This window comes from Leucoraja erinacea, chromosome 4 (genome assembly GCF_028641065.1).
Source record: "Leucoraja erinacea ecotype New England chromosome 4, Leri_hhj_1, whole genome shotgun sequence".
NCBI lineage: Eukaryota > Metazoa > Chordata > Chondrichthyes > Rajiformes > Rajidae > Leucoraja > Leucoraja erinaceus.
In genome coordinates, this window is record NC_073380.1 from 9290485 (window position 1) to 9313060 (window position 22576).

Consider the following 22576-nt stretch of genomic DNA (forward strand, 5'->3'; position numbering starts at 1 on the left):
GCTTAATTAGAAAAGGAAAAATGGATTATGAAAGAAAACTGGCAGTGAACATAAAATCTGACTGCAAAAGTTTTTATAGATATGTGAAAAGAAAGAGATTAGTTAAAACAAATGTAGGTCCCTTGCAGTCAGAAACAGGTGAGTTGATCATGGGGAACCAGGATATGGCGGACCAATTGAATAACTACTTTGGTTCCGTCTTCACTAAGGAAGACATAAATGATCTGCCGGAAATAGCAGGGGCCCGCGGGTCAAAGGAGGTGGAGGAATTGAGTGAAATCCAGGTTAGTCGGGAAGTGGTGTTGGGTAAATTGAATGGATTAAAGGCCGATAAATCCCCAGGGCCAGATAGGCTGCATCCCAGAGTACTTAAGGAAGTAGCTCCAGAAATAGTGGATGCATTAGTAATAATCTTTCAAAACTCCTTAGATTCTGGAGTAGTTCCAGAGGATTGGCGGGTAGCAAACGCAACCCCACTTTTTAAGAAGGGAGGGAGAGAGAAAACGGGGAATTACAGACCAGTTAGCCTAACATCGGTAGTGGGGAAACTGCTAGAGTCAGTTATTAAAGATGGGATAGCAGCACATTTAGAAAGTGGTGAAATCATTGGACAAAGTCAGCATGGATTTACGAAAGGTAAATCATGTCTGACGAATCTTATAGAATTTTTCGAGGATGTAACTAGTAGCGTGGATAGGGGAGAACCAGTGGATGTGGTGTATCTGGACTTCCAGAAGGCTTTCGACAAGGTCCCACATAAGAGATTAGTATACAAACTTAAAGCACATGGCATTGGGGGTTCAGTATTGATGTGGATAGAGAACTGGCTGGCAAACAGGAAGCAAAGAGTAGGAGTAAACGGGTCCTTTTCACAATGGCAGGCAGTGACTAGTGGGTTACCGCAAGGCTCAGTACTGGGACCCCAGCTATTTACAATATATATTAATGATCTGGATGAGGGAATTGAAGGCAATATCTCCAAGTTTGCGGATGACACTAAGCTGGGGGGCAGTGTTAGGTGTGAGGAGGATGCTAGGAGACTGCAAGGTGACTTGGATAGGCTGGGTGAGTGGGCAAATGTTTGGCAGATGCAGTTTATTATGGATAAATGTGAGGTTATCCATTTTGGAGGCAAAAACGGGAAAGCAGATTATTATCTAAACGGTGGCCGATTGGGAAAGGGGGAGATGCAGCGAGACCTGGGTGTCATGGTACACCAGTCATTGAAGGTAGGCATGCAGGTGCAGCAGGCAGTAAAGAAAGCGAATGGCATGTTGGCTTTCATAGCAAGAGGATTTGAGTATAGGAGCAGGGAGGTTCTACTGCAGTTGTATAGGGTCTTGGTGAGACCACACCTGGAGTATTGCGTGCAGTTTTGGTCTCCAAATCTGAGGAAGGACATTATTGCCATAGAGGGAGTGCAGAGAAGGTTCACCAGACTGATTCCTGGGATGTCAGGACTGTCTTATGAAGAAAGACTGGATAGACTTGGTTTATACTCTCTAGAGTTTAGGAGATTGAGAGGGGATCTTATAGAAACTTACAAAATTCTTAAGGGGTTGGACAGGCTAGATGCAGGAAGATTGTTTCCGATGTTGGGGAAGTCCAGGACAAGGGGTCACAGCTTAAGGATAAGGGGGAAATCCTTTAAAACAGAGATGAGGAGAACTTTTTTTCACACAGAGAGTGGTGAATCTCTGGAACTCTCTGCCACAGAGGGTAGTTGAGGCCAGTTCATTGGCTATATTTAAGAGGGAGTTAGATGTGGCCCTTGTGGCCAAGGGGATCAGAGGGTATGGAGAAAAGGCAGGTACGGGATACTGAGTTGGATGATCAGCCATGATCATATTAAATGGCGGTGCAGGCTCGAAGGGCCGAATGGCCTACTCCTGCACCTAATTTCTATGTTTCTATGTTTCTATAACAATAAGTTTAATTTGACACCTAATTCACTTTCATATCTCAAGTAATAAAAAAGTAATGGCCATTTTCATACTCGGAAATTAGCATCTTGTTCCCTATTGATTTTCTATGGACATAACAAAAAAGCTGTGATCATGGACAGTCAAAAGCCCATAACCTTCTTAAAAATGAAGAGAACTGAATGAAATTTTCAGTTATCATAGATTGAAGCATTCTGAAACAAATATAAAATAATCTTACTTGGATGACCTGAAATTAAAGCATATAATTAGTTAGTTACCCAATTGTAGCTAATTTCAAACTTCAATTACTAGATCTAAACATCTATCCATTTCTTAATAAATGATTAACATTTTAAATAGCCTAAGTGTCCAAATAATATTCACAAATAATTCACAATAAAACATGATTTTTAAATCTCATTTACATCAATTTATAGGCCAAATGGAAGGAATTTAGTGTTCAATTGCTGTAAATTAAAGTCTATTTTAAACCGGCTTTCTAGTGGGTTCCTGTGAACGCGCTGGTTTAGAACGTTCACATTGCGCTGGTTTAGAACGTTCACATTGCGCTGGATTTGTACCCTCAAATGCCCAGAAAAATACTGCGGGATATAAAAAGCCCAAAATGAGCTACTCGCTATAGTAAACTTTATATACAGGGTTCTTAAGAAGCCCCTTTTAATGTAAAAATAAGGTACATACCTTTAATTGTTTGCTTTATAAAACCCTGGGGCTGCGAGAGGTCGCGGGTTTAGAGAGTGATTTTTAAACTACTATAACTATTATACAAGGCCATAAAAACTAATAATACCTTTTGCGACGGGGTCTTTCAGCGATTTTCCGTTAATGATTTACTAGGCTGAACATTTTCGATTGCAACAGCCTAGTAAAAATCGCGTTTTAAACCCGCCCCCTCTAAACAGCGCCAAAATCATGCACACGGCCTGGGGGCAGATTCTCATCGACGATTCAGGTAGGTTTTGTAACATACCTAGTTGTAGAGTATGATAAACTCATCCTCCAGCCTAAGTGAGCTAACCAGATTACAGTCTTTCTATTTGCTCCAATCCCTTTTTCAGAATTGTCCTGTTCAATATTTTTATCCTAATATTGAGACATTAGTGTAGATTTTCCATCGATAAAATTGCAGCTGGCTTCAGGTTATCAGAAAATGACGAGGATTATATCACATAGATAGCGAAAGGGGAAAGCTCTTGAAGAAAGCCAGAGAGGTAAACAGTGTATAATATGGAATAAGGTAATGGTTGTCAACTGCAGAAGAAAAGATATGACAGCATGACAACAGTCAGTACACACACACACACACAAACTTTTCACGGAAAATCAGTCTAAAATCTCAGGTGTGAAACCTAGGTTGAAATGGATTATTCACCTTCCTAGGCTATCGGTGACTAATCATCAAAAAATATGTGAAATCAATCTGGAAGGTTGGCTGGGAATCTTTTTAACTATGCAGGGATGTTACTAACTGGAAGCATTAACTCTGTTCTCTGATCACAGATGCGCTGAGAATATAAGCAGAACATAAGCAGATATATCATAAGATCATAAGTGATAGGAGTAGAATCAGGCCATTCGGCCTATCGTCTACTCCGCCATTCAATCATGGCTGATCTATCTCTCCTACCCCATTTTCCTGCCTTCTCCCCATGATCTCTGACACCCTTCCTAATCAATAATCTATGCCTTAAATATGTCCACTGACTTTGCCTCGTATTCTGTGGCAAAGAATTCCATAGATTCGCCACATTCTGACTAAAGAACTTCATAGAAACATAGAAAATAGGCGCAGGAGGAGGCCATTCGGCCCTTCGAGCCAGCATTGTGATCATGGCTGATCGTCCCTTATCAATAACCCGTGCCTCCTCATCTCCTTCCTAAGATATATGTAGGTTACATGAGTGGGCAAAGGTCAGGTTAATTGAGAAATTATAAATGATAAATGTTGTAAAATGAGAAATTGCCCAATTTATCAGGGAAAAAAAGTATAATATGCAAATAATTAGAGATTGCAGAGCTCTGGGATGTGGAAGGATCTGGTTTTCTCATGCATGATCCACAAAGGGCTGTAACGTAGTTACAGCAAGTAATTAGGAAAACTACAGAAAATTATTGATTATTATGAGAGAAATTGAACATGAAAATTAGGAGCCAATGCTTGAGACATTATATTGAGTTCTTTGAAAATAACTATTTGGGGAAGGATGCAAGCATTCAATAAGTGAGTGTGGTGCGAAGAAAGATTGGACAGACTAGGCTTGCAACCGTTGGAATTTAGAAGAGTGAGAGGGGACGATAGAAATTTATAAACATTTGAGGGATCTTGACAGAGTAAAATGGGAGGATGTTTTTGCTTATAGAAGAATCTAGAACTAGGAATCACTGTTGAAAAATAAGGCGTGTCAGTTAAGCAGATATGAGGCAAAGATTTCTCTCGCTGAGCGTTAGCGAAATTCCCTTCCTCTAATGGATGTGGAGATTGAATACCTGAATATTTTTTAAGGCAGAGTTAGATCGATGCTTAGTAGATGAGGAGGTGAAAGGTTATCTTAGGTCAATGGGAATGCATATTTGAGGTTACAATCAGATCATACATGAACTCATCAAATGGTCAATGTATTGCGTAATCGACTGTTGTTTGTAATCCACCCAAATCTTCTTAAAATTTGAAGCTACTCTAAGTTAAGGATTTATAAATGTGTAATTTCAATGCATGCACTATAACATTTTGGGAAGTTACAAGTTGAAGATCTACAGTTTACAGTTTACACTTACAGTTTAATTTATTGTCATGTGTACTGGAGGTACAGTGATCTATCATCATTTCGCTTGAACCTGAAAAGACAAGACCACGAGACTCCGGGGAAGTATATACCTGTGGTCTAGTATGTGTTGGAAGGAACTGCTTATGCTGGTTTGCACTGAAGATAGACACAAAAAGCTGGAGTAACTCAGCGCTTCACACAGCATCTCTGGAGAGAAGGAATAAGTGACGTGTTGGGTCGACACCCTTCTTCAGACTGAGATGAGTTATTCCAGCTCTTTGTGTCTATCTTGTAGTCCATACATGCGAACAGATGTGCTGGAATGACTAATTTCTACTAAATTCAGATATAATGTTAAATTGAAAAATATGAAACTAGGTAAGCCTCCGGGCTCCTGGAAAGTATCAGCAGAACATCTAATAGTTGTTGGAGATGCCGTGATTGATTTTTTTATACCATATTTTTGCCTGAGCTTTGGAATTTAAAGTTAAATTCCTAAGTACTGTATCATTATGGGATACATTTATGAAGGTGTAGGGGGAAATAAAGCAGTATTGAACAGTGTAATAGCCTTTAAGACATCAGCCTGCTTGCTATAGCAGGAAATGGGTTTGCTCTCTTGGTTATGTAACAGCTTGTGACTTTACTTCAGAAATCAAAAGCAAAGAAACTTAATTCCTTCAAATTAAGAGCTGAGCTGACACTATCAGCTTGCATTTTAATTACCATAACTTTTGTTTTCATTCCACTTGCTCATTTATATTCTGCTGTATCTGGTATATGTTGTTAAAATACTAGGATTTGCATGCTTTTGATTATACTCGATCTCTTTGATATCTGGAAATTGTAAATTAAATAATAATAGATCTTGCCGTGTAATCACAAATTGATTGATTGCAAACACAACAATCAAGTATGTCCTTTACACAGAGTGACCAACAATAATAAAATCAGCTGTAGTTAATATAATTATACTCTACATAACACAAAGTACAATTGAAATAAAAAGTCTTACCACTCGTCCTAGTGGAAGTTTCTCCAGGCCTTCTATGTCTTTGAAAATGTAGCATTGGCCAGACTTTATGAATCCTACAATTGAACTGATTTCACCTTCCTTTGCTAGAACTAAAAGTAAAAAATACTAGATAAATACGAGGCAGTCGAGGAGCATTAAAGGCCGCAGGCAAGATTATTTTAAAAATATAGCAGAGATACTCCATAATGTTTGGGACAAAGACCCATCATTTATTTATTTGCCTCTGTACCCCACAATTTGAGATTTGTAATATCTGTAATATTTGTAAAATCACATGTGGTTAAAGTGCAAATCGTCAGATTTTATTAAAGGGTATCTTTATACATGTTGGTTTCACCAAGTAGAAATTACAGCTGTGTTTATACATAGTCCCCCACCCCAATTCAGGGCACCGTAATGTTTGGGGCACATGGCGTCACAGGTATTTGTAATTGCTCAGGTGTGTTTAAATGCTTAATTGCAGCACCTAGTCTTTCCTTCAGTCTTTCCATCACCTTTGGAAACTTTTATTGCTGTTTATCAACACAAGGACCAAAGTTGTGCCAATGAAAGTCAAAGAAGCCATTATGAGACTGAGAAACAAGAATAAAACTGTTAGACACACATGCGAAACTTAGGCTTACCAAAATTAACTGTTCGGAACATCATTAAGAAGAAAGAGAGCACAGGTGAGTTTACTAATCGCAAAGGGACTAGTAGGCCAAGTAAGATCTCCACGGCTGATGACCGAAGAATTCTCTATAATAAAGAAAAATCCCCAAACACCTGTCCGACAGATCAGAAACACTCTTCAAGAGTGGATTTGTCAATGACCACTGTTTGCAGAAGACTTCATGTACAGAAATGCAGAGGGCACACTGCAAGATGCAACACACTGGTTAGCCGCAAAAATAGGATGGCCAGGTTACAGTTTACCAAGAAGTACTTACAAGAGCAACCACAGTTCTGGAAAAAGGTCTTGTGGACAGATGACAAGAAGATTAACTTATATCAGAGTGATGGCAAGAGGAAAATATGGAGAAGAGAAGGAACTGCCCAAAATCCAAAGCAGACCACTTCATCTGTGAAACACATTGGTGGGGGTGTTATGGCCTGGGCATGTATGGCTGCTGAAGGTACTGGCTCACTTATCTTCATTGATGAGACAACTGCTGATGGTAGTATTATTTTATATGCTGTAGAGAAAACAGAAGGGGACTAGCCCCCAAAACAAGCATAAGCTAAAGATGGCTGCAATAAGCGAGTTTGGTATTCCAACTGCTCCGGACTGCGCATGCCTAGGTCAAAGGTCACTATGCATAACACATATGCGCTGGCTGTGGGCCTGGGGCCACTGGTTTCCCGTCGTTCAGGGGCTTCGAACTTTCTTACACAATTGGTCCCTGCTTCATCGGAGCTGAAGCAAGGAGATCACTCTCTTATGCAAATTATGGAATTACATTTAGGCTTATTTATTCAGGGATCTGTAATAGAACACTGAGCCATTGAAACAACCTATTGGAGATGTTGACCAACAACTTTCACACAGTACTTTGCAGTTTAGTCTTATTGTCACGTGTACCGAGATACAGTGAAAAGCTTTGTTTATTTGCGTGCTATCCAGTCAGGGGAAATACTATCTATCTTTACATTCAAGCTGTCCACGGTGTACAGATACAGGATAAAGGGAATTACGTTTAGTGCAAGACCAAGTCCAGTAAAGTCCAATTGAAGATAATCCTAAAATCTCCAATGAGGTATGTGGTAGGTCAGGACCACTCTCCAGTTGGTGATAGGATGGTCCAGTTGCCTGATAACAGCTGGGAAGAAACTGGTCCTGAATCTGGAGGTATGCATTTTTACACTTCTGTGCCTCTTGCTTGATGGGAGAGGGGAGACGAGGGTGTGTCCGCGGAGAGACTCGTCCTTGATTATGCAGGTCCATTTATCGATCTCATTGTATTCAATGTGTATATAATTAATGAACATTCTAAGTAGCACAATTATAGGGTTTTGCCTAGTTGTTAACATCTGCTTTTTTGTGCACAGGCTCAACCAACTTGACTTTTTAGGCTACTGAACCTTACAAATAAATTGGTGTATCTAAAGTCCATTTTCAGAGTTCTGTGTATTGTGCAGCCAACCTAACAACACAACGACTGCTTACAATACCATGTAATGATATCTGGAATTGAAATTGATTTGTGTACCTCATGCCCTGGTCTATCTAAGTGGAAAGCTGAAAATAACATTAATATAGCGGCTCAGTCAAGCAACTCCGATAACCCACTGCTACAAATGTCACGTCTACTGCCCACTGGCAATATTTCACTTCCGCTCTCAAGACCACCACTTTAATTAGTAAATTAAAGTTGTTTAAAATTTAAGAGATGAATATAGTAGCTGTGATGTGAGCAATATCAGTGACCTCAATGATTTGTGTTCCCAACGGGAATCACTAAAATGTTTACTTACATTAATGGGCCTGTCCCACTTAGGCGACTTTTTAGGCGACTGCAGGAGACTATGCAGTCGCCACATGGTCACCACATGTTCGCAGGTGGTTGACGGATAGTCGCCTTCATGGGCGTGAGGATTCCCGCATTCTGGGAACTAGTCGCGGCCTCATTATGGTCACCACAAATTTTTCAACATGTTGAAAAATTAGCGGCAACCAGAATGAAGCCGCCATGGAGAGTGGTGACAATTCTCGTGCCGTAGATCCAGTGGTAGTGGGTTGCCAGGAGGTCGAAGGTTGTCGTAGGTTGTCGTAGGTTATAGCCAGTGCTGATTGGTGAATATCATTGGTTCATTGGGAGGAAAAAAACTAAGCAGTAGTTTTCAGAACCAAGGATAACCGATCGTTAATGTTAATGCCCGCCGAGCTTCACAGCCGTGTATCTCTGGCTTCTTAAAAGTTGTCCCCACTCCTTCTCCCAACCCCCCCCTTTTAAAGGACTTATGTGACACTTCCCCTACACTGTGCTTTCACCATCTTAATGACAGCGCCAACCTTCCTGTTCATCATGGTGTGTGTCGGTATCACCTTGGCTTTGCACCGTGTGAAGTTCACTCAGACAGCGCTCCCCCCGCTTGCCCTGTCCACTGCCTGCATAACGGGTTGGTGAAGGAAGGCGTGTGTGCGTGCGTGCGTGCGTGCGTGTGCGCGCACTCTGACAGTCGCCGTTCCAGTTGCCGGTTTTTCAGGCGACTGCCGGCGACTTGAGGGTTAGGGTTAGGGTTATGCCTCAAAAATTGCCTAAGTGGGGCAGGCCCATTAGTCTCTTTATTAAAGGGGCAATCTTAGGCCAGAATCAGAATTAAATCTGAATGCTAGCCCCAATGATCTGAGTGCAGTAGAATTTTATGCACTAATTTTAAACTTCAACTCAAAAATTAAGTGTTTAAACAGCAGAGAATTTTAGGCCCAGATAGACAGGATGAGAGTGAAAAAGCAAGAAAATAAACTGATTTATATCGTCGGTCATTTTTATCCATTAACTTTCCCACAACAATAAATAATCCTCCAGTGCCAGCTGAACAAATTGATAGAAACATCGAAAAACAGTTGCAGGTGTAGGCCATTTGGCATTTCGAGCCAGCACCGCCATTCAATATGATCATGGCTGATCATCTCAAATCGATACCCTGTTATTGCTTTTTCCACAAATCCCTTGATTCCTTTAGCCCTAAGAGCTAAAATCATTGTCATTGTCCTTGTGCATTGCCATTTTGGTGTGGTCTAGTTTAGTTTAGAGATACAGCATAGAAACAGGCCCTTTGGCCCAACGAGTCCATGCCAACCAGCAACGTGTACTTGTTCTACCCAACACACTAGGGACAATTTACAGAAGCCAATTAACCTACAAACCAGCACATCTTTGGAATCACAAATTACACTGAAAGGGGGAGTATTAACGAGAATCTGAGGAACAAACATTTACACAAATTGGGTGCTGATTATCTGACATGAGCTGCCAGATGTGTGGTAGAGGTAAACACGATTACAATGTTTACAGGTAGTTGGATAGCAAAGGTGTATTACCTTGTTTGGAATTACAAGTTCATCAGGAAGGCTGGCTCCATCCTGGGGGCAGAGATGGATTCATGGGAGGTGGTCTTGGAGGGGAGGATGCTCCTCAAACTGCAGAGCATCTTGGGCAATACAACTCACCCACTCCATCACACACTGGTCAACCTGAGGAGCACCTTCAGCAACAGACTGGTTCCACCAAGATGCAGTACAGAACACCACAGGAGATCCTTCTTCCCCGTGGCTATCAAACTGTACAACTCCTCCCCCTTCTGTCATGGGGGAGACCGATTCCCCTTTCCCCCTCCCCAATCTTTGCACATCCCCAATCCTTTTCACTCGTCACTTTAATTTCATGTTTCATGGATTTTGTGTTTTATGACTGTTGGCAGATCAATTTCCCTCCTGGGATGAATAAAGTTCTATTGTATTGTATCATGTCATATACAGATACATGCCTAATAGTGGGAAAATGGATTAACATAGGTTGGCATCAAAGTCAGAATGGAAAAGTTGAGTCAGGAGAGCCTGCTTCGGTGCTGTTAATTTTCATGCGCCTATGATTCATTTGAATACTTCATAGCATTTGTTTCAAGTAAATCTATTGAACACGGTGCACTTAGATAAAGATACCAACCATAATCTTTTGGATATTTCTTCCAGTTGATTAGCTGAACCAGTTTACTGAGAGACAGTTTGGGCCAATGCTGATAACTTCGACAGGCTTGGATTAGCTTTTCTTTCATTGTATAATTACGCACTATTATTTCCTTCAATACAAAAAAGAGAAATTTGTGTTTTATTAGCTTGCTTATTCATATTGCTAATTTTAAAGAGAAGAAATAAATAGTAGTCCAACAAATGACAGCAAAGTGAAACGCTCACCTCTCTTACATTTTCAAACTGTCCAGTAGAAATTTTGACAAGTTGACAATTAGACTCTGTAAGTACTGATAGAACCTTGTGACCGGCGTTATCCGACATGGGTAGCAAAGAACCAAAACTGTCTCCAAAGGCCAACTGGAAACACAAATAAGAATGACCTTCTGAAAAGTATTAATTCAAACTTGAATGGAAGCACTTCGTCTTCACGATATCACGAATAATCATCAGTTTATAAGAAATGGGTGACGTTCCGGGTCGAGACTCTTCTTCAGACTGAGAGTCAGGGGGAGAGGGAGACAGCGAGAAAAGGAAGGGTAAAGTGTGAAAATGAAACATCAAAAGAGTTGTAGATCAGGGGAAATGTAGAATAGATCATTGTTAGCCAGGGAAAGGAGACAACAAAGCAAACAGATAAAATGTAATTGGCGGAGTCAGACTGGTCAGAGAACTAGGAAGGGGAGGGGTGGAGAGAGAGGGTAAGCAAGGGTTACTTAAAGTTAGAGATGTCAATTTTCATACCGCTGATGTATATATATATATATATATATATGATGTCCTTATATAGTTATATTAAAAACATGAAGGGCATAAATAAGGTGAAGGGTCAGTCTTATTTCCAGGATTGGGGAGTCTTAAATTAGAGAACATATATTTAAGGTGAGGGGCAAAGATGTAAAAGGGACCTGAGGGGCAACTTCTTCACATAGAGAGTGCTGGGTATACGGAATGCAATGTCAGAGGAAGATTTTGAGGTGGGGACAACTACAACATTTAAAAGACATTTAGACAGGTACATAGATTGGTAAGGTTTTTAGGGATATACTGTAGATTGGTTACTTCACACTAACCAATTGTAGTGTTTATTAGTAGAAGCTCCGCCTGCCATGCGGTTTATATTATTAGAATTCAATTCATACTGTTAGTCGAATAGCTGCTACGCGTGCCTTAACAATATTCTGAAGTGTACTGTGAGTAATCTTTAATAACTATGATGTACCATGTTGTGCGAATGACTGGCTATTTTACATGGTGTCAGAAGTGGGATCTGCCAAAACGAACTATTGGCATCCAGAACAGAGAACACGGATGCACTGCCTATCTGAGCAGCAACTCCCTCTACTGTACGCCTCGGGTAGTGTGGGCGTTTGATCGTTGTGTTTAGGTCTCTGGGGTTGATGCAGATGCGGATTTCTTCCTTGTTTTTCTTTGTTGCAACCACCATGGTGGAAACCCAGTCAGATGGGTCGGTAAACATAGCAATGACACCCACGGACACCATCCACTGGAGCTCATTGTATACTCTGTCATGCATAGCATGCGGAATACAGTGTGGTGCTCGGACCACAGGATTGACATTTTGATCAGTGGCGATAATGTACTTGATGAAATGTTGCCGTTCTCGCGCGGCTAGTTCTTTCCCAAGACAAAATGTGCACCTGTTAGAACATCATGCCAATCTAAAAAAAGTACCAGACCGTGCCAAAGATATCCACCTCAAGCTCGACCCCCTAAAATGCAGATTTTGGGTCACAGAAGTCAACTATGTCGGGCATGTTTTCAACAGTGATGGTCTCAGACCAGACCCATCCAAGACCACTGCCAACAACGAGATGCCAGTTCCCACTGATGTTACGAGTTTACAAAGATTCCTGGGAATGGTCAACTACCTGGGAAAATTCATTCCCAACCTCAGCGATATATCTGCCCCTTTGCGGGCATTGACACACAAAGACACTGGCTGGTCCTGGTACCCACAGCACCAAAGAGCTTTCAAAATCCTCAAGTTGCAACTGGCCAGTGCTCCAACCCTCGCCTACTTTGCTTTAAAATTGCCAGTGACACTTACATGTGATGCGTCCCAGTATGGACTTGGCGCTGCTTGCCTACAGACCTCCACTGATGGCAACTACAGGCCTGTTGCTTACGCCTCCCGCACCCTGACTGAAACTGTACAACGCTATGCCCAAATCGAAAAGGAATTACTTGCCGTGGTTTTTGCGTGTACAAAATTCAAATACTTTATTTTTGGAAAATCTGTGACTGTGGAAACAGTCCACCAGCCGCTGGTAACTATGCTGAACAAACCCATCCACACCGCTCCAGCTCGCCTGCAACAGATGATGATGCAGCTACAGCGTTTCAACCTCACCATAGTCTACAAAAAAGGCAAGGACTTGCACATAGCTGACAAGCTAGCAAGAGCCCCATGCAAAACCTGCTAACAACAGCCCTCTGAACAGGACCAGTTCTCGGTTATGAAAGTATCGCATGTTCCCACTGATTGCCTAAGCAGCCTGGCAGAGCACACACTGCTGACGAGACTCTTCAATTGCTGTCTGCAGTCATCCGGTGTGGCTGGCCGGATAAACAACTCAGTACCCCACTTGCGATTCGCCTACACTACATAGTTCATGACGAACTGGTACTGCAGGACGGGATTATAATTAAGGGTCACAAAGCAGTCATCCAAGCTGTTCTTCGGGACATGTACTATGATGCCGTCCACAGGGGCCACCCCGGCGTGGAAGCAACCTTAGAACAAATACAAAGCATGTTTTACTGGCCTGGTATGACCAAGTATATACGCAAAAAGTCTAAGTCTGCGCCATCTGGAACAGCCTAGCACCACACCAACATAAACAACCTTTGCTCTTGCACCCGGTTCCTCCTCTCCGTGGCCTACGGTCGCTACCGACATATTCGGATGGCGTGGAAAACACTATCTGGTCCTTGTCGACTCGTATTCGGGCTGGTTCGAAATCGACCTATTTCAAACCGTCACATCTGAAGCAGTCATCCAAAAGTTGTCACTTCACTTCTCCGTGCACATCTCCTATCTGACAACAGCAGTCAGTTCACCAGCCAGTGCTTCAAAAACTTTGCTCATCGATGGGATTTTCGCCATGTCACCAGCAGCCCTGAATTTCCACAGTCCATCGGACTTGCAGAATGGGCTGTTCAGAGAGCCAAACAATTAATGGAGCGTTCACATCTTGCTGGGTCCGACGTTTACCTGGACCTGCTCAACTTATGGAACATCGCCTGCGACCCAATACTGAGGTCTCCAGCTCAACGCCTGATGTCGAGTCAAACCCGTGTTGCACTGCCCGTGCCCCAGCAGCTGTTTCAGCCACAGGTCCATTCACCTCCCGTTGTTCAGAAACAACTCCAACTGAAATGCGATGCACAGAAACAATCTTTCAACAAGTCCAGCAAACCACTTAAACCTCTCTCCAGTGGGCAAGTTGTTTGTCTTCAAACCGACATGGGCCATGGCCGTTTGGGTCACATTCACTGCCCTGCCAAAGAACAGCGCTCTTACCTGGTAAGTGCGGACGGAGGCCTTTACTGACGCAACCGTCAACATCTCCTTCCTGTGAAGGAACCACGTCCTGCGGCTCCGTATCCAGAGGTCACAAATTTGATGTACCCTCCCACTGCTGGGCCGACTGCTCCCTCGCGCCCAGTCACTGCGGAGCAACCGCTAACCGTGCCACCTGCGGCTTCTCCACAGCGTTCGGCACCCCGCTCGCCCGCTACACCCGCTTCGCCCGCTTTGTCGCCTCCACTCTACAGATCTCCAGCACCATCCACGATTACTTCCCCGGTGAAAGGAGGAGATGCAGATTTATACCGCACGCGCGCCGGACAGGTCCATAGTCCTCCTCTTAGATATGGATATTTTGTGTAACCATCCATATATCCCGGTATGCATTATTAGCGCTTTGGGTACCGTATTATTTAGTCATCATGTATTAATGTGTTTCTGCTTATTGGCTCGCATTTAGTTGTGTTTTATTTCATTTCTACAAGGAAAGATGTAGATTGCTTACTTCACGCTAACCAATTGCAGTGTTTATTAGTAGAGGCTCTGCCTACCAAGCGGTTTATGTCATCAGAATTCAGTTCATAGTGTTAATCGAATAGCTGCTACGCGTGCCTTAACAATATGCTGACGTGTACTGTAAGTAATCTTTAATAAATATGTTGTACCATGTTGTGCGAGTGACTGGCTATTTTACATATAATGTAGGCTAAATGGGGTTAAATGGTTGTAGCTTTTGTAGACAACTTGGGTGGTGCGGATAAGTTGGGCCAAATGTCCTGCTTCCGTGCTATATAACTCTATGAATCTACAGTCATTGAGCGATACATTGTGGAAACAGGCCCTTTGGCACAACTAGCCCACACCAGCCAATATGTCCCAGCTACACTAGTCCCACCTTCTAGTGTTTTTGGTCCATATCTCTCCAAACTTGTCCTATTCATGCACCTGTCTAACCGTTTCTTAAATGTTGGGATAGTCCCAGCCTCAACTACCTCCTCTAGCAGCTTGTTCCATACACCCACCACCCTTTGTGTGAAAACGTTACCCCTCAGGTTCCTTTTAATTTTTTTCCCCTTCAACTTAAACCTATGTCCTCTGGTCCTCAATTCACCTTCTCTGAGCAAGAGACTCTATGACAGCTACAGCCAAACGTTGATTAGTAGCATAACAAGATGCTTGTGTCACATGTTGACCTGGTTGAAAAACATACATGAAATATCAATGAGAATGTGTGAATCCTGGTTTTAGTTCGAAATGTCCTTGCGGAATACCTGAAACCCACCCTTTGCAATATGATAGTTGTAGCCAGTCCAAGTTCAACACATGTAGATGTAACTATCAAGCAGATTATTATATTCACAGTCTCAGGTTCAATTCCAATACAAGCAGAACCAAAAAATGGGAGTTGATGTAGATGCTCTGACTTCTGTAGGCTCAGACTTGCTGCCAACAATAGTTCCATTAATATTCTGGATACAAATGTTCAAAATTGCTTTAAAAGACTAATTACAATTAAAGCAATCAGTCCTCCAACAGATTATTAAGATTGCTGAAACATTGTTATCAAGAACAAATTGGCTGTCCTTTTTCAGAATAACAACATTCATGATCTCAGCACAACCAAACCAATGCCTTAGAGTATTCTCAGCCAGCTAACTCAAACTGTTGCCATTCACAGCAAGGTGGAGCTATTAAATGCAAGCCAATTTGGCCTACGCTCAAAGTAATTTCTCAGGGCCTCAGCAGCATTTTCCAATTAAATAACACAACACATTGGTGCAGATTTTAGGTCTGCGTCTTTATGGCCCCAGCAACCCAAGTTTGACCCATGGTGTGGAGTTGCACTTGGCCTTGAGACTGTTCATAAGTTCATACGTTCTGGCCTTGAAGAGCCATTCGCCCCATCAAGTCTACTCCACCATTTAATAATGACTGATCTATCTGTCCCTCTCAACCCCATTCTGCCTTCTCCTCATAACCTTACTAATCTAGAATCTGTCAATCTCCAATTTAAAAATATCCATTGGCTTGGCCTCCATAGCCTTCTGGGGCAATGAAATCCACAAATTCGCCATCCTCTAACTAACGAAATTCCTCCTCCTCAGATTCAGATTCAGATTCAATTTTAATTGTCATTGTCAGTGTACAGTACAGAGACAACGAAATGCATTTAGCATCTCCCTTGAAGAGCGACATAGCAAACGATTTGAATAAATAATAATAAGTCTCCGGGGGGTGGGGGTGGTGATTGGCAGTCACCGAGGTACGTTGTTGAGTAGAGTGACAGCCGCCGGAAAGAAGCTGTTCCTCGACCTGCTGGTTCGGCAACGGAGAGACCTGTAGCGCCTCCCGGATGGTAGGAGGGTAAACAGTCCATGGTTGGGGTGAGAGCAGTCCTTGGCGATGCTGAGCGCCCTCCGCAGACAGCGCTTGCTTTGGACATCCTCATACTCATACTCTTTCTAAAGGTACATCCTTTTATTCTGAGGCTGTGTGGCCTCTGGTCCTGGACTCTCCCACGAGTGGAAAAATCCTCTCTATATTTATTCTATCCAGGACTGCGTGGTTTCCTCCAACACCCCAAGGGCATACTGGTAGGATTAAATTTGCCCAACTTGTTACACAAACAAATCAAAATCATAATCATACTTTATTAGCCAAGTATGTTTTTGCAACATACGAGGAATCCTCATAGATCTTCCCATTTCTTTCCGTAAACATCACATCACTTTGGAAGTTTCTCCGTTTTCAATAATTCCGGAAGCTTTTAGTAATGTCTGCTCATAGATGTGAACAGCCTCATTTTCAATGCAAAACCTCGTAATATGTGCAACTGGTATTTCTTTCTACGATGCTTCGGCATGATAATTCTATTATTTCATTTTCTCAAAATGCAATTTCACTTCATAAAATAGCTGCTGGTTTGATGTTGAGGTTCTGCTGGTAGTTAAATTTTAACTTGATGCAAACTACACCCACCATTTGGCCGCAGTCGTAGTTTTGTATCACTAATTGCAGTAATGCAGACCTCATGCTGTCTGTGAAATTGATTGATCTTTGTTCTAAGGATCCATTTAACTGATTGCCAAGCCATTCAAAGACATGCTGGCATAGTGGCTCAGTGGTAGAGTTGCTGCCTTACAGCGCCAGAGAACCGGGTTCGATCGTGACGGGTGCTATCTGTATGGAGTTTGTACGTTCTCCCTGTGGGTTTTCTCCGGGTGCACCTCCCACATTCCAGAAGTACAGGTTTGTAGGTTAATTGGCTTGGTATGGTTATAAATTGTCCCTAGTGTGTGTAGGTTACTGTTAGTGTGCGGGAATCGCTGGTCGTTGTACCTTGACACTTATGATGCCAGAGAACTATTTTTCTCATATATTCCCAGCCCGTCATGCCTGGGAAAATGCAGAGTTCTTTCCATTCAGATAACTTTTTCATCACCAAATAGGATCCTTGGATTTGCAAATTTTAACATAATTGAAGATACATGTTTAATGCTGCATTTGTGGCACATCTGCCTTAAATCCCTTACAGCTGTAATTAATTCAATTACAGGAGCCTTTAGTATCCCTAATTTTGGCAGATTCGGAAAATTAGGAATGGGATGCTTATTGTAGCATTTGTATTAAATACTCTTCAGTCATGCAATTTAATTATTGTATTAGCAACATGTTTGGGAATTCAGATAGGAAGCAATTTAGGATGTTGTATTTTATTTTCTTGACTGAATAGTTTTGAGGTTTAGTAGAAGCCAATTTAGCTTTATTATGTGTACAAAAGAACTGCTGATGCTGATTTAAATCAAAACTAGACACAACATGCAAAACTAGACACAGGCAGTATCTCTGGAGAGAAGGAATGGGTGACGTTTCGGGTCAAGACCCTTCTTCAGACTGATGACAGAGGAGTGGGCGGGACAGAGATGGAATGTAGTCAGTGACAGTAAGACTGGTGGGAGAACTGGGAAGGGGGAGGGGATGGAGAGAAAGGGAAAGCAAGGGCTATTTGAAGTTAGAGAAGTCAATTTGAAGTTATGCTCAGATCATACTGCTGGGGTGTAAACTACCCAAACGAAATATGAGGTGTCGTTCCTCCAATTTGTGCTGTTCCTCACCCTGACAATGGAGGAGGCCCATGACAAAAAGGTCAGATTGGAAATGGGAGGGGGAGCTAAAGTGCTGAGCAATCGGGAGATCAGATAGGTTAAGGCGGACTAAGCGGTGGTGTTCAGCGAAACTATCGCCAAGCCTGCGCGTGGTCTCACCGATGTACAGAAGTTGACACTTGGTACAGTAGATGAGGTTGGAGGAGGTGCAAGTGAACCTCTGCCTCACCTGAAAAGACTGTCAGGGTCCTTGGATGGAGTCGAGTGGGGAGGTAAAGGGACAGGTGTTGCATCTCCTCGCTTACACCCCAGTAACTTTGCAACAATGAATGAGGAAAGTGTGAGGGCAATAACGTTGCCATGTTTGACAGGGATCTTTTGAGAATGGTTCTATTGTAGATTTATTGGTTAACTAGCCTAAGTGGGACCCGTTAGGTCACATGGAAGGGCTGGTCCCCCAACGTAATATTCCACCTCTCCATCAATTCCGATATTGGTGGCCAGTGGGAAGGGGGGGTGGAGGTTTAGTATGGGTGTTGTGGGCCGAAGGGACTGGCTTCCAGAGGGTTAGTATGGACATTGTGGGCCAAATTGATACCTGGGCTGGCAGCTCAGTCACTCAGGCCTGGTGGGCTGGCATCTCAGTCACTCAGGCCTGGTGGGCTGGCAGTTCAGTCACTCAGGCCTGGTGGGCTGGCAGCTCAGTCACTCAGGCCTGGTGGGCTGACAGCTCGGTCACGCAGGCTTGGTGGGCTGGCAGCTCAGAAACTGACAGAAATTCTGCCCAAAAGAGGTGAGATACTCTGTGAGAGAGAACGGGGAGAGGGTGGGGAATCAATTCATCTTTTTCTGCAGATCACAGCAATGAAGGAGGAAAGTCTATTCTGGCCTGGATCTCACAGGGAGCCAATGAAGGGAGGAAGAAAAATGCTGGGGTGAGATTTAATACTTGCTGGTGGAATACTTACTGATGGGACAAAGGGACTCCTCCTGTGCTAGTACAGGCCTGATGGGACATAGGGACTCTTTTAAAAAAAATCTGAGTGAAATCTGTAAAATACACTTTTTCTGGACTTTTCCTGGCCTGGCGCAGGCCTTTTGGGCCAAAATGCTCCTCTTGGGTTAATACAGGCATTTTGAGCAAAAGGGACTGGTTTCTCGGCTAATAGGGGCCTTGTGGGCCAAAATTAGTGGATACAGGCAGGCCAAACAACTCATTTCATTTCATTTCCATTTCAATTTCAAGCACAGGGCAGGCCAAACAGCTCATTGCATTTTCATTTCATTTCCATTTCCTTTTTTTTTATTTTTATTTTTTATTTTATTTTTATTAGAAGTACAATAAGTTACAGTAATACACACCACATATATCTTATCACATTTTTTGTACCCATTCATTTTTTGAGCTTTAGGAAAGATAGAAATAAAAGAAGTAAGGAAAGTGAGAAAGAGTTGTGATAGTGCAGGAAAGTGTAGGGTAAAGAAAGCCCATTAGAAAGAGAGTTAGAGAAGATAGTTAAGAAATAGACCCTAGAAAAGAAAAAAAGAAAGAGAAACTATTGCTCTATTGTAAAAAATTCCGCAAAAAGGGATATACCAACCATATTTTTCACCCCCCGTTCCCAGATCCTGACACCATTTATTTTTTTAATTACTGTTGCACCTTATGCTTGTAGTAAGTCCATAAATGCAGACCACATCTTTTGGAAGTGGTCTGCTTTGCCTGAGAGGAGGAGTCTCATATCTTCCAGGTGTCATGTTCCGAACATGTTTGAAATCCACATTTTTATTGTTGGTATAGGAGCGTTTTTCCAGAATTGGAGTATAAGCTTTTTTCCCGTTATTAGCTCGTAATTAAATAAATTATTTTGAAACACGTTTAGTTCAGGGCTACCTTCCATTATTCCAAAGATAATCCATTCTGCTTTTGGTATCAGTTTTATTTTAAATAGTTTTGTGAAGATTTCAAATATTTAGTTCCAGAATTTTTGGATTTTTATACAAAAAACAAAAGAGTGCACTATGGTAGCTTCTTGAGACTGACATTTATCACAAATGGGGGTAGGGATGTGTGGAGGGGAGGGGGGTTTAGGGAAGGAATGGTGGGGGAGGGGATGGAGGGGAGAAAACGAGGGGAGAGAGAGAGAGGGGAGGAGGGGAGAGGAGAGAAGGGGGGGGAGAGAAGATGAGGAGGGAGGAGGGGAGGAGAGGAGGGGGGGGGGGGGAGAGGAGAGGGGGGGGATAGGAGGAGAGGGGGGGGAGGAGAGAGGGGGGGGGGGAGAGAGAGGGGGGGGGGGAGAGGAAGGGGTAGGAGAGAGAAAAGGGGGGTAGAACCTAAAAAAACATTTTAGAGACAAAAAAGACACATTCTGCAAGCATTGTAGAACCAATAGCCACTTTTTGCAAACATTTTAGAACCAATAGACACATTCTGCAAGCGTTTTAGAACCACTAAGGACACTTACATTTGAGTGGACATGTGTTCAGTGTTATTCACAGCTCAGAGAAACGTGACCCTCTGCCTTCCTCCATCTTGAAGAGACTGTGAGGCACACCACTTCCTGGTTTTATAGTCCCTCCCCCTGCCGCCAGCAGGGGCAGCAGAGAGAATGGGGAATTTTGTAAAAACATTAATATCTCTGGCATTTTTCATCGACGGGAAAAGTCCTCGGCACACATACGGCGGAGGAGGGCTTTGAGCAAGGTGGCCAAAAATGACGGCCGTAGGTGGCGGCATTCTCTTGGAAATCGCAGCACAGATGGCCAAAACCGGTCAAGAACAGACTTTTAGTAATATAGATAGATAGTCTGTGTAATGTTTTTAATTGAATTAAAGTGTCTTACGTTGATCGAACATTCATGCACATATAGTAAGTGTTTATCCCAGCTCTCTTTTGAAATTTTTATAGCTAGTTCTTGTACCCAGTCTCTTCTAATACCGTCAGTTGTAGGTATTTCTATATTTAAAATAGTGTTATATAAGTATGATATTAGGTTTGCTGATTCGGCCTTTGTCTTCATTGCTTCGTCCAGTAAGTCTGGAGGCATATTATGATAGTCTTTTGTGTATTATTTCAGATAGTCACACATTTGAAGATATTTAAAATATTGATTATTTCTCAAATTATATTTCAGTTGGAATTGTTGAAATGATAGTAATTTTCCAAATTCATACAAGTCTTCGAGCGTTTTGTTTCCTATTTTTTCCCATTGTGTAAATGATTTATCTATAGTAGAGGGTTTAAACGATGGGTTATTGACTATTGGCGATAAAAGAGATGGATTTCTTAATTTTAGATTCTGTTTTATTTGTTTCCAAGTTCTAATTGTGCTATGCATAATTGGATTTTTATTGTAATTTTTGTTATTCAGATTAATTGGTGAGAGGAGAGTCGCTCCTATATTGCACGGAGAGCAGTCCTCTCTCTCCATTACAATCCAGTCCACCAGCAGGTGAATCATATTTTTAATATTTACTGCCCAATTATAGTACATAAAGTTAGGGAGTGCTAGACCACCCAGCTCTTTGGGTTTGCTCAGATGTGTTCTTTGTATTCTGTGGGATTTATAGTCCCATATAAAATTTGTAATGTCTGAGTCCAGTTTTTTGAAAAACTTTTTTGGAAGGTATATAGGGATTGATTGAAATAGATATAGGATTTGTGGTAGAAAGATCATTTTTATGGCATTTATTCGACCTATTAAAGACATCGGGAGCGTTTTCCAGAATTTGATTAGAGTATTTAGTTTCTTAAGTAAGGGACTATAATTGGCATTAAACATAGCATGATAATTTCTAGTAATTTCAATTCCCAAATATTTAAATTTTTCTGTGGCTATTTTAAAGGGGAATTTTAAGAGATGTGTTGCGTCTTTTGGTTTTATCACCATAATTTCACTTTTGTTCCAATTTATTCTGTATTCTGAGAAAGATCCAAAGTCCTCAATTAGATTTAGTATGTTTGGTATACTAATTTGGGGTTTTGTGATGTACAGCAGTACATCGTCTGCATATAAAGATATTATGTTATTTGAATATTTTGTATTATAACTGTATATATCTGGTTGTGTTCTGATTCTTTCAGCTAAAGGTTCAATTACCAGAGTAAATAACAGCGGTGACAATGAACATCCTTGTCTATTGCCCCTTGATAATTGGAATTCCGTAGATAGTATATTACTAGTTAATATTCTAGCCGTAGGTTTGTTATATAATAATTTTATCCATGCGATGAAGCTCTCTCCCATTTGAAATTTTTGCAATACTTTATTCATATAATCCCATTCTACTTGATCAAATGCTTTTTTCTGCGTCCAATGAAATGATTGATAACTCTTGTTCTTGAGGTTTGTGTGAATGCATTATGTTAAGCAGACGTCTCAGGTTATTAAATGAGTGGCTCTTGGGTATGAATCCCGTTTGATCCACATTTATTAATTTACTAACATATTTACTTAGTCTTCTAGCTAGTGTTTTCGCTAATATTTTTTGATCCGT

At 41.9% G+C, this 22576-nt stretch overlaps 1 protein-coding gene across 3 annotated transcripts in view; it reads right to left on the reverse strand.

Annotated features, from left to right (window-relative positions):
• cnbd1 (cyclic nucleotide binding domain containing 1) overlaps nucleotides 1-22576 on the reverse strand; it is a 119251-nt gene that overhangs the window by 27360 nt on the left and 69315 nt on the right. For 2 of the 3 annotated variants that reach the window (XM_055633642.1, XM_055633640.1), the window contains 3 exons: nucleotides 10645-10779; nucleotides 10397-10529; nucleotides 5727-5836 (listed from right to left, as the gene is read on the reverse strand). In XM_055633642.1, the coding sequence (XP_055489617.1) occupies nucleotides 5727-5836; nucleotides 10397-10529; nucleotides 10645-10779 (378 nt within the window). The remainder of the gene's footprint in view (nucleotides 1-5726; nucleotides 5837-10396; nucleotides 10530-10644; nucleotides 10780-22576) is intronic. The other variant, XM_055633641.1, reaches the window with a different exon arrangement.